This window comes from Squalius cephalus, assembly GCF_949319135.1.
Source record: "Squalius cephalus genome assembly, chromosome: 5".
Lineage (NCBI taxonomy): Eukaryota > Metazoa > Chordata > Actinopteri > Cypriniformes > Leuciscidae > Squalius > Squalius cephalus.
This window is the reverse complement of record NC_137126.1, coordinates 21,769,896-21,785,889: the sequence shown is the minus strand read 5'-3', so window position 1 is coordinate 21,785,889 and position 15,994 is coordinate 21,769,896. Positions and strand designations below refer to the sequence as shown.

The following is a 15,994-nucleotide window of genomic DNA, read 5'->3' as shown; positions in this document are numbered from 1 at the left end:
ATGTTCTGTTTATTATAAGCGCACGTAGCAATTATATCGTCTGACACTTTAAGATCTTTATAGCAGGATGGAATCCAATTGGCTGTGTCCAATGTTTTTATTGTTCATTCGCTGGAAAAAAAATTGTTCTGAATGTGATTCCAATGATATCGAAACAATATGTTGTTATCATTACAGTTGTGGTATGGACTTACCTATAATTATAGAATTAGAAAGATTTTTAAAACTTCATAGATATTGCTATTTTTATGGTTATTGTTTTTGGTGTGAACGGGCCATTTTACTTATACATTCTTATTCTCTTTTAGTTTTAATCTTATAACCTAAAATTGTTCATATAAATTCATAAAAACTTTAATCTACAATCACAGCCGTTTCTGTAAATATCTATATATTGCGTGCATGCACTATTCTGTGACACTGAATCACTGGAGAAGCCATTCAGATCCATTAAATTAGCCATAAAAACCCTTTAGAGTCTTTATAAATAAATAAATAATAACGGCTTTTATCCCCTGGATCAAATGTTTAGTGGCACCCCCAGGTCTGGCGGTGGAGGGGAGGAATGCAGTCCAAGGGCAGCGGTTCACTAGAGTCCTCCACACAAGCTGTTGAATGAATAGAGTCTTGCTTACTCACCCTGCCTCTCCACGCCTATTCTTCTCCATTTGCTTTGCCAGCGCAATAAGCCAAGTGCTAAATTTAGCAACACAGTACACTATTTTTAGACCACTACCATTTTTTGAGACATTTATTAGGGGAAGGCTGCTAAAAAAAACTCACGCACGCACACACACAGAACCACATCACACACACACACACACACACACACACACACAAACAGAGGGAGGAAGGGGGAAAGGGAGGGGGCTCCTAATTTGGACACTTCTGAAATGCACTCATTTTAAAAGTGTTGCCGTAGACGCTTTGCAGCTGTTTCCAATCAGAGGGAAGTGTAGAGGAAAACACAAGAGATTTAGATGGAGCAAAAGAGAGAAAACGAGGCAGAAAAAATCCTTTTCTCGTCAACATCCAGCTGCCATGTGGCAGAAGTTCAACAAGTTGTTCTAAGGCTGTGGGGTCAACATGCTCTGGACCGGTGCTGCTTCACACTGAATGAGCGATGAGATCTGCTTTGAAGGCTGGGCAGACGTCTCACACGCATGTCACATTTTACAGTTATCTTCTTAAGGAACCGTAGAAAATATATTCTGGTTTGTTATTATGCAAAGACTTCCAAATCTCACAGCCTACAGGAAGTCAAATCATTTAGTGAAATATTACTATAATTTTAAATAACTGGTTTCTATTTTAATTTGTTTGAAAATGTAATGTATTCCTGTGATGGCAAAGCAGAATTGTCAGTCTTCATATTGTCACATGATCCATGTGATTTGCTGCTCAAGGAACATTTCTTATTGGTATCAATGTTGAAAACAGTTGTGATGCTTAATATTATTGTGCAAACCGTGATACTTTTTTCAAGATTCAAAAGAACAGCATTTATTTGAAATAGAAATATTTTGTAACATCATAAATGCATTACAATATTTACTTATTTCTATAAAGCATGAAGTAGTGTAATGCATTACACTATAATTGATACAGAAAAACTCACTAAAAATTTGCACATGCACTTTTGCAATATCTCAGTCCTATCTCTTATTCTTTAACCCTTAAACGCATACCTCGGGCCTGTCATAAGTGACCCAGGACGTCATTCACTATACCCTCTTCCTCATTCATTTTTTAAAGTTGGACATCAACCTTCTTAGTATTCCTCAATCAATTCATCATAAACAATATGTTAAGAAAAAAATAATAAAAATGATAATAGAATGTTTTCCCATTCCAAAGACCCGAGGTGTGTAACAGTGTATGTATTTTTTTTTTCCGCACAACGATAATTCAATCTTTGATGACTGAATAAGTGCAGTGTCTGATACACAATGAGGAAGTGATGTTTCACTCATAGTTACCGCAGGCAGAAAACAAAAGAATAGGAAGTATCATCAGCAAAGCTTGAAATGGTTCAGCGATTTACTGCAGAACAAGAACTGAACGCAATCAGATTTTTAATAATAATTTGCAGCCGAATATTTAATAATAATTAACATTCATGGATTTAAAGGTTAACCAACAACAATCTAGTTTAACAAGAAGAAGTGCACTGAGGTAGTGCTTCACTTAATATTTAAATTACGTCATTGGAAAACCACGCCTTTCTATGCAAATTAGGCTCATCATAGATGCCTTACATACAACCAATTGTAAGGTGTATTCTAACTGTTCAAGCAATCAAGTGTATCACATACTCTAGGAATAATAACGCCTCCCTTTATACTAGGCTTTACATCCTGTTTGTGATGCTCATTGTTCATCTACACTCCTCCTCTGTTGACTTGTCTATGTCACAAGGTTTATTTGCTTAACTAGACAAAGCCTCTTCTGAGTTTAATCAAAAATTCTGGCAAAAACACTGAGCTTGAACATCACTCGGTTAAATTAGCATAAACTTATTGACTCTTTGCGTGAGCCATCAATAGTATGCGTGTGCGTTGTGGTAGATTATGGTGGTATACAAATATTTCCCTCAATCAGATGTATGTTTGTCTGTAAGAGGACACAGTTATGTGAGTGTGTTATGTCATAGCGGGCCTTTGTAAGTTAAATAGATGGCCATTGAGTCTCGGCACTGAGAGAAAACCGCTGTAGGCTAATGTTCTCTCTGATCTCTGATTACTCAAACTAGTAAGAAAGAAAGTCTTTTCAAAAGACAACTGAGGGAATGTTCTACCAGAGGAGCCTGCTAATGTGCTAAGTCCTTATGAGGAAAATATATTTTAATTAACTCTTTACTGCCACTTTGAAAAGAAATGAAAATGAAATTCAGTTAATTAGTGTACCTTATCCACATTAAGCATTCTCCAAGACGTTTAATGAACCTGTGTTTATCTTCATTTTTTCTCCTTCTACTTTAAACAGATGTAAGTTGAGAGAAGCCTGCCGCCTGCAACCCTTCTTACACATCTCAGCACACAGCAACACATATGAGGGTGAAACATCGTGAGGGAGCTTTGTGGAATCTCATTAACCAAGCAGGTAGTCATTAACAGTGTGACCTTTGGAAATAATCACCAGCCTCCCTCCTTGTCGTTCTCTCTCTCAGTTTGTCTCCCGCCGCTTGCAGCTAAACGCGCTCCTTTCTGTTGCCGATTCATTTAGAACTTGTAGAGGTGAGAGAAGAGAGAAGATTAAAAGGTTGATGTTCAGATAAAGCTAATCTACGATGGGATGGGCTTGGCAAACTCTCTCTCAAGTGTTTGTGAAATGTTCACACGACCGCTCTATGTGATGACGTGAGTGTTGACATGAGTAAGGCATGCAGCCACAACTAGCTTCCTTTCATGTTAATCTCGTTCGTTTTTAATACTGTTAAAACTGTTCTGAATTAATAATAATAATAAAAATAGAATAATGCTTATTAATTAGTCATTTAGCTGGAGCTTCTAAGTAATAAAAATGTTATATAAAATTATATATTATTTTGTATAATTCAATTATATACTATTTTGTTTTCTTCACATTATATATATATATATATATATAATCATTCAATAATTGACTAATTTGAAATAATATTTCTTATAATACAATGTTGTTAAAAATATATATATTAGTTATATATTATTTTGTTTATTTAATTATAATTTTACATTATTCATAATTTTATATCATTTGTAATAGAAGTGTAATATAAATGTTACATTTAAATAGTATTTACATAATGTTTTATTTTTTATCATATTGATATGTTTTACATTATTCATTCATTGACTGATTTCATGTAATGGCCAACAAAATAAAACGTTTGATGAGAATCAATACAACTGATCTGTCATCGGTTGCACAAAAATCACAACCAGCGGTAATGTCGCCTTCACGTGCTATCGGAATTATCGCAAAATATGAGTTTGCATATTTACATATATGAATAATCATTTGAAGCATATTGTATGTTTTATGCACAGCGAAAATAGCTTGTATTTGACCGGAATTCCAGAATCATCATCAAGCTGACTACCTAGATGTTTATATGGTTGTCAATGAATGGGACGCTAAATATAATTTTGCCTTGAATAAGATTTTCCAATAAAATAGGCAAGGATAGTGTTGTAATAATGTCTGTACAGTGGCGCAACGAGATGCGTGACAGGCACTCTGATCCAAAGATTGTGGGTTTGAGTCCCGTGTAGGACGTCTTATTTGGGGGCAGCTGTGGCCTACTGGTTAGAGAGTCAGACTGGTAATCTGAAGGTTGCGAGTTCAATTCTCTATGCTGGGAAAACTTTTCCTGGCACAGTGCATTATGGGAAATCCTTACCCAAGTTTTTAATCACCTGCCAAATAAATGCTGCATTGTTGTTTTTTTTTGTTGTTTTCCCCCCTTGCTAATCTAAAACTAGATAATTTGACCTTACACAAGAACTCGTAATTTGTTCTTTCTTCACGACTTAAGGTGTAATTATCTGGACCTTCCCACCTTTCGTCTAGCCTCAGATGTTAAGACGTAGGAGACTTTTAATGAGTTTTTGTGTGAAAGCTAAACACGGTAGGAAAAGTGCTTCGACTGAGGCATGAAGCAGTATGAATTGAAAACTATGTTCTATTACATTACAATAAACTTTCATTTAACAAGGTTGACGTGTATGATAAATCCATTACCATTCTGTCTTGTGATATAATAAATTAAATCAGATCCTTTTGACAAACATTGTTAAAATCTATCTGAGAACATTTTCCTCTCTTGCAAATTATATATTTTTTTCATGTCTCTATTCTCATGTTTATGTTATTAATTACGCCAATGCCAGATTGAGAAAGGCACGTCCGCGTACATTTCGGCTGAAAGAAATAATGGCCTGACCTACGAAACAGAGATAAAAATGGGACGAAAACGGAAGACATAAGCGGAAAGAAAGAGCTAGGGATAGTAGAGTAGGGTAGAAGAGCCTCTAGCCTCTCATAAATAGAGCTAAAGAGGCTGGGCAAGCCTCTCACTGCCTCTCTCCCAACAACGCTAATTATCAACCAAAGACATGCTAATTACATGGAGCTTTATTGCTAATGTAGCGGGCTGCTCTTCAAGACGCCCACACGCTGCGCCCGGCTCCCCTGCCTCTCCTTATCCTCCCACTGCACCCCACAGGCACTCCAGGCAAAGACAGGAAAGATTGCTCGGATTTGTGTGTTTTATATGAGTGTGTGTGTTTTTCGGCCGTTTAAACAATGCTAAATCTATGTACGTACAGCACACTTTTGAGACCGTCCAAGTCGATACGTGTATCAAACACGCAAACTCTCACACACTCTACAGCTCAAAGCTGAACTATGGCACTGACACCCCTATGCCGAGTTCCCCCTCCAGCCCACCCCAAGGCCTCGTCCCCATCCTGCCATCACAACAGGAAGTCTGCTTTGTTCCTCTTTACCTCCTACCGCCCACATCCCCTGGCCGTGATGTAACCTAGCAGCAGAAAAACGGGGCCCTGCAGGAGCTCAACGCTTCAGCGTCGACAAATCCAGTTAGGGCGCCATTTTAGCCACCTTCAAAATCGATTTCTCAAACACGAAATCTGGCAAATTGGAAAGAAACTCCACTATAGCTGTTGCTTGGAGATGGGAGCAGTTTGACTCGCTATGCTCTTTTTTATTTCCTTACTTCAATGTTTGAGTGTGCTGATTCTTTAGTGTGCTTAATATTTCTGTCTTCACATGGCAAAGAAAACTGTGATACTCAGGACCTGCTTTTTAAAGGGATAGTTCAGCCCAAAATGAAAATTTTGTCATCACTTACTCACCCTTAAGTTGTCCCAAACCTGTATGAGTTTCGTTCTTCTGTTGAACACAAAGAAGATATTTTGAAGAATGTTGCTAATCAAACAGTTGACAGTAGCCGTTAGTAAGACAAAAATACTATGAAAGTCAATGGCTACCGTCAACTGTCTGGTTACCAACATTCTTTAAATGATTTTATTTTACGTTAAACAGAAGAAAGAAACTCACACATGTTTGGAACAACATGAGGGTGAGTAAACGATGACAGGATTTTCATTTTTGGGTGAACCATCCCTTTAAGCTGAGTGCAGCACTTTGCAGTTGTTCTACAAGGTTTCAAAAAATGAAGCATAACAAGTATATTTTACAATCTCAGAACTCAATAATAAAGACAATTTCAGGTCTAAAAGACTAAACTAAACTAAAAGAGTTTTTGTTAAAATTGTGAGAATTACTCGTGATAGTCTTGAAAGCATGAAGTAAAGTTTGAATTGTAATGCACTGTAATTTTTGCAAACATTTCATTCACTGCCTTTAGAATTTTATAGCTGGCATAGTGTTAAATAACGGTGTATTGTCCATACTTATTTTTAAATTATAATATGTATGATATACAGTATACTAAAACAAATAAAAAAATAATTATTGGTATTCCTGTTTATTGTAAAGTACATTTAATGATTTTTTTTTTTTTTTAAATCCACTTAAAATTAAGTAAAGTATACATCTTTATTCCTTTTTGCTGGGCCCTGAATCTTACTTTACATTCCATTTCACTCTCCCCTGAAAAATTGAATGGTATACCACCATTTCAGCATAAATTGGATCTTGGACCTTTATTAATTTTTTCCTTCAATTTCTAAACCACTTGCCATGGAGTGTGGACTATAATACACACTAAAAAGTATATGACTGTTCAATCACTAATGAACGTTTCTGAGAATTCCAATATGAAATGGAATGATAAATATTCTAAGAATAAATCACAGAAAATCTAGTATTTTTTCAAGTGCAATGCACAGCTGCTAATGCTTGGAGTGCATTTTTATAATTGTGCCTTGATGCACTGTAGGTATAACAAGCACTTTCTTTTTGCCCTTTAAATCTGCTTCAAGGTCTGAGTTTGTATAAGAGACAAAAACACAGGGCATGTTTCACACTTTATGACAGATGAACTTACAAAAACTCATCTTTGCATTTGAGATGATAATTTTCTAGCGCATAAAACCAAATTAAAAATATATAAATTAGAAAAAAGATGTCACGCTGGCTTTATAAGATATATGCATATGGAAATATTATTGCTGAATATGTAAATAAACCTAAAAAAGATCAAGCTGCAGAATTATTGAGCCAGTGTACGCACAGCTGAAATGAAGATTGAGCACAGAGCGAGTGGATAAAAAAGGAAGTAGACAGAAAAACATGTTTTTTTCTGACTCTAAGTGCAAAGCAATTGGATTGCACTTAGATTGAGAACAACTCACTTCACAAACTCACAGATAGATCTAGTGATATTAAGAACCGTTTGGGGATGTGGACCTGTTCACGTGTTGGCATTGCAAGAGGACACCTTTTTTAAAGCCCTTTAGTCCTTCAGAGGACCACCTTGTCAACCCATGTGTATCACCTTTTCTTGTCAAGATGTGTTGTGACATCTCAGAAAAGCAGATTACGTAACCAGCTCACGCTGCAACATGCTTTTGGATGTTTGCCGCCAATCGCTTAGCATGGCCTGACCTCAGGTTAGGTTAAAGGCAGGAACCAACAAATGTGTCTCTAAGACCTGAGAGCCTTAAGGAGCATTAAGCTGATTGAGAAAATGCAGACATCGAAGCAGCAGGCATTCAAAAAGAACAGAGTGAAATGAAATACAGCATGACACTGGATGTATTTAGTGCACTTTTCATATAGTCTATTTTCTAGTCAATTAGACTGTAAAAACGTGTTGTTGGGTTTGTGTCTATAGTGTCTCACCGTGACAAGGGTTGAGCTGAAAAAAAGGGTGCAGCGACACTATGCACAAGGAATCTAGTCATAGTCATGTGTTAATGATACATTTCGCCTACTGAAATATCAAACACGAAACACTCATTAATGTACATCTTTCTGCATACACACTCACTATTGCAGGGGTTTTCAACCTTTACAGACCCCCACCCAGACTTTCATACAGGTACAACCTAAGGGACCCCCAATATAAAACTCTATTTCTATGTAACATTTTGTCATAAGTTTAATTTTAAACGGCAACTAAAGTATATAACATTTATCATGTCAAAAAAATTTCATCAAGTGAAAAAGTTACACTATCGTTCAAACGTTTGGAATCAGTGAGATTAAAAAAAAAAAAAAAAAAAACAACTTTTATTCAGCAAGGATACGTTAAATTGATAAAAATGTAATGTCCGAAAAGATTTCTATTTAAATAATAAATGCTTTCTATGAACTTTCTATTAATAAAAACAGTCTCATGGTTTCATCATGATCATACTCAACATTATTATATATTTTTCCACAAACATTTGTTTAATTTTAAGAAAATTCAGCTTTGCCATCACAGGAATAAATTACATTTAAAAATATATTCAATTATTAAATTACAAAAATTATAAAACAATTATTATTCAATCGTAATAACATGTCACAATATTACTGTTTTACTGTATCTTTGATCAAAGAATTTCAGCCTTGGTGAGCATCAGAGATTTCTTTTAAAAACTTTTGAACAGTAGTGTTTTTTTTAAATTATTATTATTATAATACAAATAAATAAATAATTATAATAACCATAATAATAACCTGCAGTCAGTGTGTGAATGTCAGGTAAGTGTGGTTAGAGAAACTCACCTCCACAATGTCAGAGTTGGTCCTGCTCTCATGTGGCTCATTGTACTCAGTGTATTTGAGCAACACTTTGTCCATATCTGTGCTGGCATACTGGAACAGCTTGTTGGTACTGTTGAAGATGATGAGGGCAATCTCACAGTCACACAACACGCTCAGCTCATAGGCTTTCTTCATCAGGCCAAACTTTCTCTTCGTAAATGTCACCTAGAGAGAGAGACAGAAGAGGGGAAACAAGGTTAGACAAGTCATAGGCTTCACTGACGCCGTATAAAAACTGAGATGGATGACTCTATGTGTGTTTACTCAGCGCGTTGAATATACTCTTAAATATTCTTGACTCCCGAGATGTCCTAAATACAGCGTTTCTTCAGAAAATCAATGTTAGTTTTCTTTCCTTCTGTCTACTTTCTTTTATTTTCCTTTGTGCTCTTCCAAATTATCAGGAAAAATAGACAGTAGTGTAATAGCTCCTTCCTCTCATAAATCAACTGAAGATCTTTTAAAAATTCCATTCTTTAATCCTAAGTAAAATACTTATTTCACTTTTCCTATTATTCTTACATTCATACGAAAAGAGCTTAATAATTGAAATATAACCTGTGTGCTCCAAAACCATGCAATGACCTTTCATTTAAGATTAATACAGTAACACTAACTGTGACTGGCCCCTCTAATACAATAGTTCAACTGAATAATTAGGATTTTATTTCATAATTAAGGTTAACCATATTCACCTCAAGCAAATTGGGAGGGGGGAGGGGGGGTTGCCTGTATTGCATGGGAAGCAAATTCTCCATGTGTGCATCTGTGTGCAAATGCACTTTCCAGCAGATGCGCAGACATACAGACACACACACACACTCACGCACGCACGAAGATCATCACTGCCACAGAGTGTTTGAGAGGCTGTTAATGACTTCTCAGTGCATGTTCTCGTCTAAATTAGCAGCATTAAAAATAAGAAGCATCTCTCTCTGACCTCATAGGTTTCATGTCTCTTGAGCACTTAAATGCAGCGCTGGAGAAACCACACACGTACAGACCAGCTCCTGAGAAGAACAACACAGACGAGGAACCTTGAGGCCTAACCGCTAAACTCTTCACCTCATAAGTGTAACCAAAATGTCCCCATGCACCTGTTAATGTGATACATGTTTCGCGGGCAAATCTATGCATTATTTATTGCAGAAGAAAAATGCATAATTTTACAAAATATATTGTGCGTGTGATAATCACCAAAGCAATTTGATAAGGAAGAAAATTAGCATGTATTAGCATAAGGTATTTCTTTGATGATGCTAATTTGTTTCTGACGTTGTCATGGTGAAACTATTTAGCTTAGCTGGTGTGTTAAATGAAAAAAAAAAATAAAAAAAGAATGAGCCCTAGTTATATGAGAGAGTAGATTCAGTTTTTGTTTCAGTAAGGTTGTGCTTAAATAAATAAAAAATGGTCTAAAAAGAAAACGTGTGTAGCTTTATAAAAATGGAAAAGGAAACAGGAAACTGTAAAAAAAAAAAAAAAAACTTTTTTTTTTTTTTACAGTGTATATCCCCTTAAGAGAATAATGACCTGTTACCAGTTTTTATAATGTGTGTACTTGAACTGGAACTCACCAATTTCATTTGACAGTGATCTCTCATCTTTCAGAGATTATAGTTAAAAAAATAAAGATCTCATCCTGCTGGTCATCTTCTATCATCATATTTCTACTAATTTATGAGCGAAGTAATGATGTATTGATTATGTATCATTTTGACAAGTTCATTTTGACAAGTCGAACAGCCACTTAAAGAACACAACTGATGTTTTGACAGCTCCCTTTCTGCAAGATAAAGCCAAAGCGAGAGTTTTGAGCTTCCACGTTGTGGCTTAGCAGTTCTGAGAGGTTTCTTCTTGAGGCTTCTGGAGATTTGGCAAGTGTGACAAGATGCAAAAAGAATAAGCCAAAAATCCTCCAGTATGACAGCAGGTGGAGAAAAGAAAAAGCTGAACAATGTGTTTGATGAACAGACTTTGAATTTTGGATTATTTGAATAACAAATAACGGAGTCAGTAATTAATTCACACATCCAAAATTTGCACTGGGCAGTTCTCTGAAAGAGGAAGTAGTATCACACATACACAGATATGGAGATATAAGGACTTTAAATAATCACTGTGGTCAAGCTCATAACTGTGGCTAGTGACATCAACACCCACAGTCACAAAACAACACTTACTAAAGATACTTCATTTATCCTTCACCATAGTCTTTTTTTCTAAAGCGACATGGTCACATATATTCCTCTTTAAATGAGCGGTGCACTCAATATTTTATTCTTAAAAGGATAGTTCGCCTAAAGATGAAAATTCGGTTATCATTTGCTCACTCAAGTCATTCCAAGACTTTTTTTCTTCTGTGGAACATAAAAGATGATATTTTTCGCCCATACAATGAAAGTCAATGGACATCGAAACTGTTTGGTTACCAGCATTGTTCAAAATATCTTCCTTCATGTTACGCAGAAGAAAGAAAGCCATACGGATTTGGAACGACATGAGTTTTTGTTTTTGTGAACTATCCTAGTAAGTCTTACTTTGAAAAAATGGTCAAATCAGGTCCACTCAACATGAGATGAAGCTGTCATGAGATGAAGCTGTTTAAGGGAGTCACCTCGCTATAACCACTATCTCGGGATCACATGACTGAATACTAGCCAAGTGCTACATATTTGATCTCATCTGATGAAGAAAAACATCATAATAGCTTCCGCTCACTCTTTGTCTCCAATACCATTTTTAGGTTCACCATATATGTAACATGGTAATGTGATCACAAGGGCCTTGGAGTGTTATGTTCTTCCTCCTCTCCTGCTCACTACCTGCCTCCACAATCTGTGAAGCTCATGAGCCTTCAGCGATCCAGCGTGTTAATTGCAGAAAATGCCAGTTGCAACACCTCCTTGATGTGGTGAGAGCTGCAAAGAATGAAGGACCGCTGTTCATGACAATCACGATTTTGTGTCTTCGAACCCTGAACCTGTAGACCACAGGAGTGTGAAGCCCTTATCATGTGAGCACATTCTTATCATGAGTGACAAACAAACTGCCTAGACGTAAATGCGCCGTTGCGCATGTAATGTGAGCTTGAACTGCTGTTCAAAGGACTGAGAATCACTTTCTACTGCCAAACAGAAAGAATGAAAAGGAGAAAGGAGAGAAAAGGTCTGATTCCCAGCCTGAGTTTGGTGTGTGTGTGGGGGTGGGGGGGAGTCAGAGGGGGGAGGTCAGGAAGCACATTTGTATGCATTTCCTCTCATAACAGGAAGTGCCTGACAGCTTCCCCTTCACAATGGCTTCGCTTCTGCTTCCCGCCTCCAGTGCATTTTTTCCCCCTGGGGAGTTCCTCTAGAGGACAGAGACAGGGAGGATGAATGTCCATTTGTCACCATCTGCCCCTGAACCATGATCCATGCGACCCACGCACCCCAAAATCTCCCCGCTCACGCTTCATGATATACTGTATGAATCAGTAAAGTCTCACAGTAGGGGTTGTATTGACAATAGACATCAAGCTTATATGTGTGACCAAGAAAAATTCTGCTCTGTTCCCTTTCTAAACATATTTTAGAGGTTGCTTTTGTGTTAACAAACACACAGTTTATGCTAAGCTACACTGACCGCAGCACAATTTGTTTAAAAGTCATGCGATATTTCAGCACATCGCTTTCAAAGCCTCAATGAGTATCACTTGCTTGTAACAAAGAGAATGTTTTGAAGGTCATCAGCAGAAACATAATAAGAAACAAAACCTGGGTGAAAAAATGAAAATGAGAAAAGCTCTGAATAATGAGAAGAAAAGTGGAATAACAATTAGTGTAAGAGGAACAAAAGAATTTTAAGAAGATCAATTCTAAGAGGAGAAATTTGGAGAAGTTGCACTTCGCGGAAGCAAAGGAATTTTCCCGATGATGTTGGTGAAGAAGCAGATAAAGAAGAGAGAGAGAGAGAGAGAGAGAGAGAGAGAGAGAGAGGGAGAGACAGATGAAAAAGTGAAAAAACACGCACAGCGTGTTTCGTGAGGAGACAGGCTCAGAGGTAACGATCACAAGAGAAAGGTGGGAATCGTGGAGGGGAGAGCAAGGGGTGATGGGATACCCAGAGGGCCTCATTATTTTCTTGCTGTTAATTTTACTCAAACTGTTTTACACCTTTCTGTTGTTGATTGGAGAGACGCCTCTGTTGTCATGGGTGGCTGAATCAAGCACCGTCTCCATGCCATCACACCATCATGAGGCAGAGATGAAAAGAAAGGTAACAGAAGCCTACTGAACGTGTGGTGCCTGCATTTGCCAAGTCAGTTAGAGGGGTGACAACCACATGCATGTTGAGCCCCAATTAAAGTACGTACTTCTGAATGAACTTCCACCATACGGAGACTTCCAGAAACCTGATTTCTAACACAGAAGTAACTACTGACCATATTTATTGAGCCTTTCTGCTGAAGAAAATCCCAAAATGTAATCTTTGTCATTGTTCTTTTTGCTCTTTGTAAACCATCATAATTCCCTTCATGTCCTATTCAAGTAAACGAAAATGACAAAATTACAATGAAATTTTCTCTTATTACTTCTATTCAAATTTGGTCAGTAAGATATGCTCATTAAGGTTGCATTTATTTGATCAAAATATAGTAAAAAGTGTTTTATTTTATTATTACTTTAAATGTAATTTATTCCCATCTTCAGTGTCACATGATCCTTCAGAAATCATTCTAATATGCTGATTTTAGTGCTCAAGAAATATTTAATATTTTTATCAATGTTGAAAACATGCTACTTAACATTTTTGTGGAGACTGTGATATTTTCAGGATTCTTTGATGAAATTATTTCAAATAGAAAAGTATTGTAAAACCATAAATGTCACTGTATATCCACTTAATATTTATATCATATCAAATATTTGTTCAATGCTGCACAATAACAAGACGGCATTAAAGACTCGTAGACGAGTCTACGAGACAATCATCTGTATGTGTTTGATTTTATGTTCCAAGACAAGTCAACATCAACAATGTAGAAGTAAGCAAATCTCTCATCGCCCTTTTCGCCCTTATCAACATCAGACACTATGTCCCGGCCTCTCCTGCCATCATGGCAGAAGAATCAGCATTGAATAAAATTGAATTTGAAATAATTATTAGATAGATTCATCTCTCTCAAATGTGCCTGTAAGTGTACGCTGTGTATTCAGCAGTGTGAAAATGAGTCAGTAAGCATGCTCTTGTTAGCGATGTGGCTAACACTTTTATGACACAGGGGGTCCTTTCATGTGACGTGCCCAGGAAAGTGTTTGAGTGGCTGAGGGGAAGAAAGCCAGGCTCCTCACACTGATGCCCTCTGTCTAAGCTTCTGGGCAGCTAGTCAAAGCCAGGGAGGCCTGCTGGAGGAGCCTTGCTCTTCGCAAGTGTTTTCAGGAGGTGGGCTATAGGCAGCCAAAGTGGCCGCCCAGGGCGGCTGAGGCCTTGTGCCCATAAGCATGGCGCCAGAGACAGGGTGGGCCGTAGGGAAGCTGCCAATCTGGGAGAGGTGATATCAGCAAGGAAATGATGGGAGACGACAGCTGGGCCAACAATGTTTGAGCATTCAGACATTAAATGTTTGAAAAAAATGATTTTTATAGACCGATTAGGTTTAGGTTTTTAAAGTGTATTCAAGCTCTTAGCGGTTAATTAATGCAATTCAAATAAAACTTTTATATATATATATATATATATATATATATATATATATATATATATATATAAAAAAGATAATACTTTTTAAATAAAAAGTAAATGCAATAATATTAAGTACAGATGAATTACATAGGGTTAGGGATAACAAAAAAAAAAAAAAACAATTTCATATAAACTACTGTTCAAAAGTTTGGGGTCAAACATATTTTTTAAAATAATTTATGTACAGTTTCCACAAAAAAATGAAGCAGCTATAAAAAATTTAAAAAAATGAGAAAAAAAAAAATGAGAAAGAGCAAACATCTCAAGAATGCAGTGCTTAAGGTAACACCATTGAAGCAGTCTGTTGTTTACTTGGCTTCAGTATGGAAAGATTTCCTTAAAGAGGAAGTGAAAATATGCACAGCCCCAGCCACGTCTTCAACACATTAAGAGCTAGAGGGGAGAGAAAAAGCAAAATAGAAATGAAAAAACCCTTTGTAAGTCAAAGGTCCCCCATTCTTGTCTTGTGATGTCTGTCTTCAAGGTTCTCTTGTAATACAATGAAGCGGGTTGTTTGCCACAGCCCCAGATGAATGGCAGCAAGAGGACAAGAGTCAATGATAACCCTTGTGCCAGCTGTCGAACATGGTGTATAGTCTATAAATACTCAACAATTTATGATGCATGTTTTCAGCAAAGCATCTTCTGACCAAAACCTCTCTAGAGAATTTATGAGCTTATTTTTATCACTTTGCAAGGCCACAGTATGTTTTGGCATTGCTTTTTATTAAAGTTGTTGACATATGGCTAACGATGTGGTCATACTAGACATTAAGCATACAAAAGTATGACGAATTTGGGCAAAAGGATAAATGTCATGTTCTAGGGTTTCTGTGTTTAATAAGTAATGCATTACAAATAATTATACAAATTTAAAATGTTATCTACTCCATTATCCCTTAACACTGCAATCGTGCAGCTTAGAAGTTTATTTATGTAGTGTGCCAAGAGGTCAATCCCACACAGTGTGACGCATCTGAACATTCACAGAACAAAAGTAGCTACTTAATTAGTATAAAATGCTTAATTTCAACCATATTTAAAGAAACTGGCCAAAAGGAAATAAATGTCGCTGTTTTCTTCCTTTGTCCCCCTACTTTATTCTTTTCTATCCCAAGACCTGGAAATCTGTGGCATTGACTCTCATCAGGTGTCCTTCCTGTATCAATCTCTGATCTTGAAGTCTGGTTAAGGGGGAGTGAGAGAAACAGAGAGAGAGAAGGAGAGGAGAACAGCGATAACACCAAGACAGGATGCTCTCTGTGCAATCCGATAGCTTCGCCAAAAACATCCTGACCTCAGCCCCCCCCCCCCCCCCCCACTTCTCTCCGTTTCTTTCCTCCTTTCCTTTTCATCTGTGTTTATGATTCGAAACTCTGTGTCTCAGAGCATTGAAAGGTTATGTAAAACCAAAACATTTACCTGAAAAGGAAAATTCTGTCACTATGGTCTCACTATATTTTCTGAGGATGAAAAATGGAGAAATTTGAACATGAATGCAGTTCTTTTCCATTTAATATCGGTTGATAGTGACTGCATGTGT

General features: G+C 36.9%; 1 protein-coding gene across 20 annotated transcripts in view; it reads right to left on the bottom strand.

The window, feature by feature from the left end:
• Positions 1-15,994, bottom strand: part of mef2cb (myocyte enhancer factor 2cb) — a 121,067-nt gene that overhangs the window by 70,745 nt on the left and 34,328 nt on the right. For all 20 annotated transcript variants that reach the window (XR_013821389.1, XR_013821390.1, XR_013821391.1 and 17 more), the window contains one exon: positions 8,689-8,892. Coding sequence is in view for 16 of the 20 variants with exons in the window: in XM_079872928.1 (XP_079729054.1) it covers positions 8,689-8,892 (204 nt within the window). In the remaining 4 variants the exon portion in view is untranslated. The remainder of the gene's footprint in view (positions 1-8,688; positions 8,893-15,994) is intronic.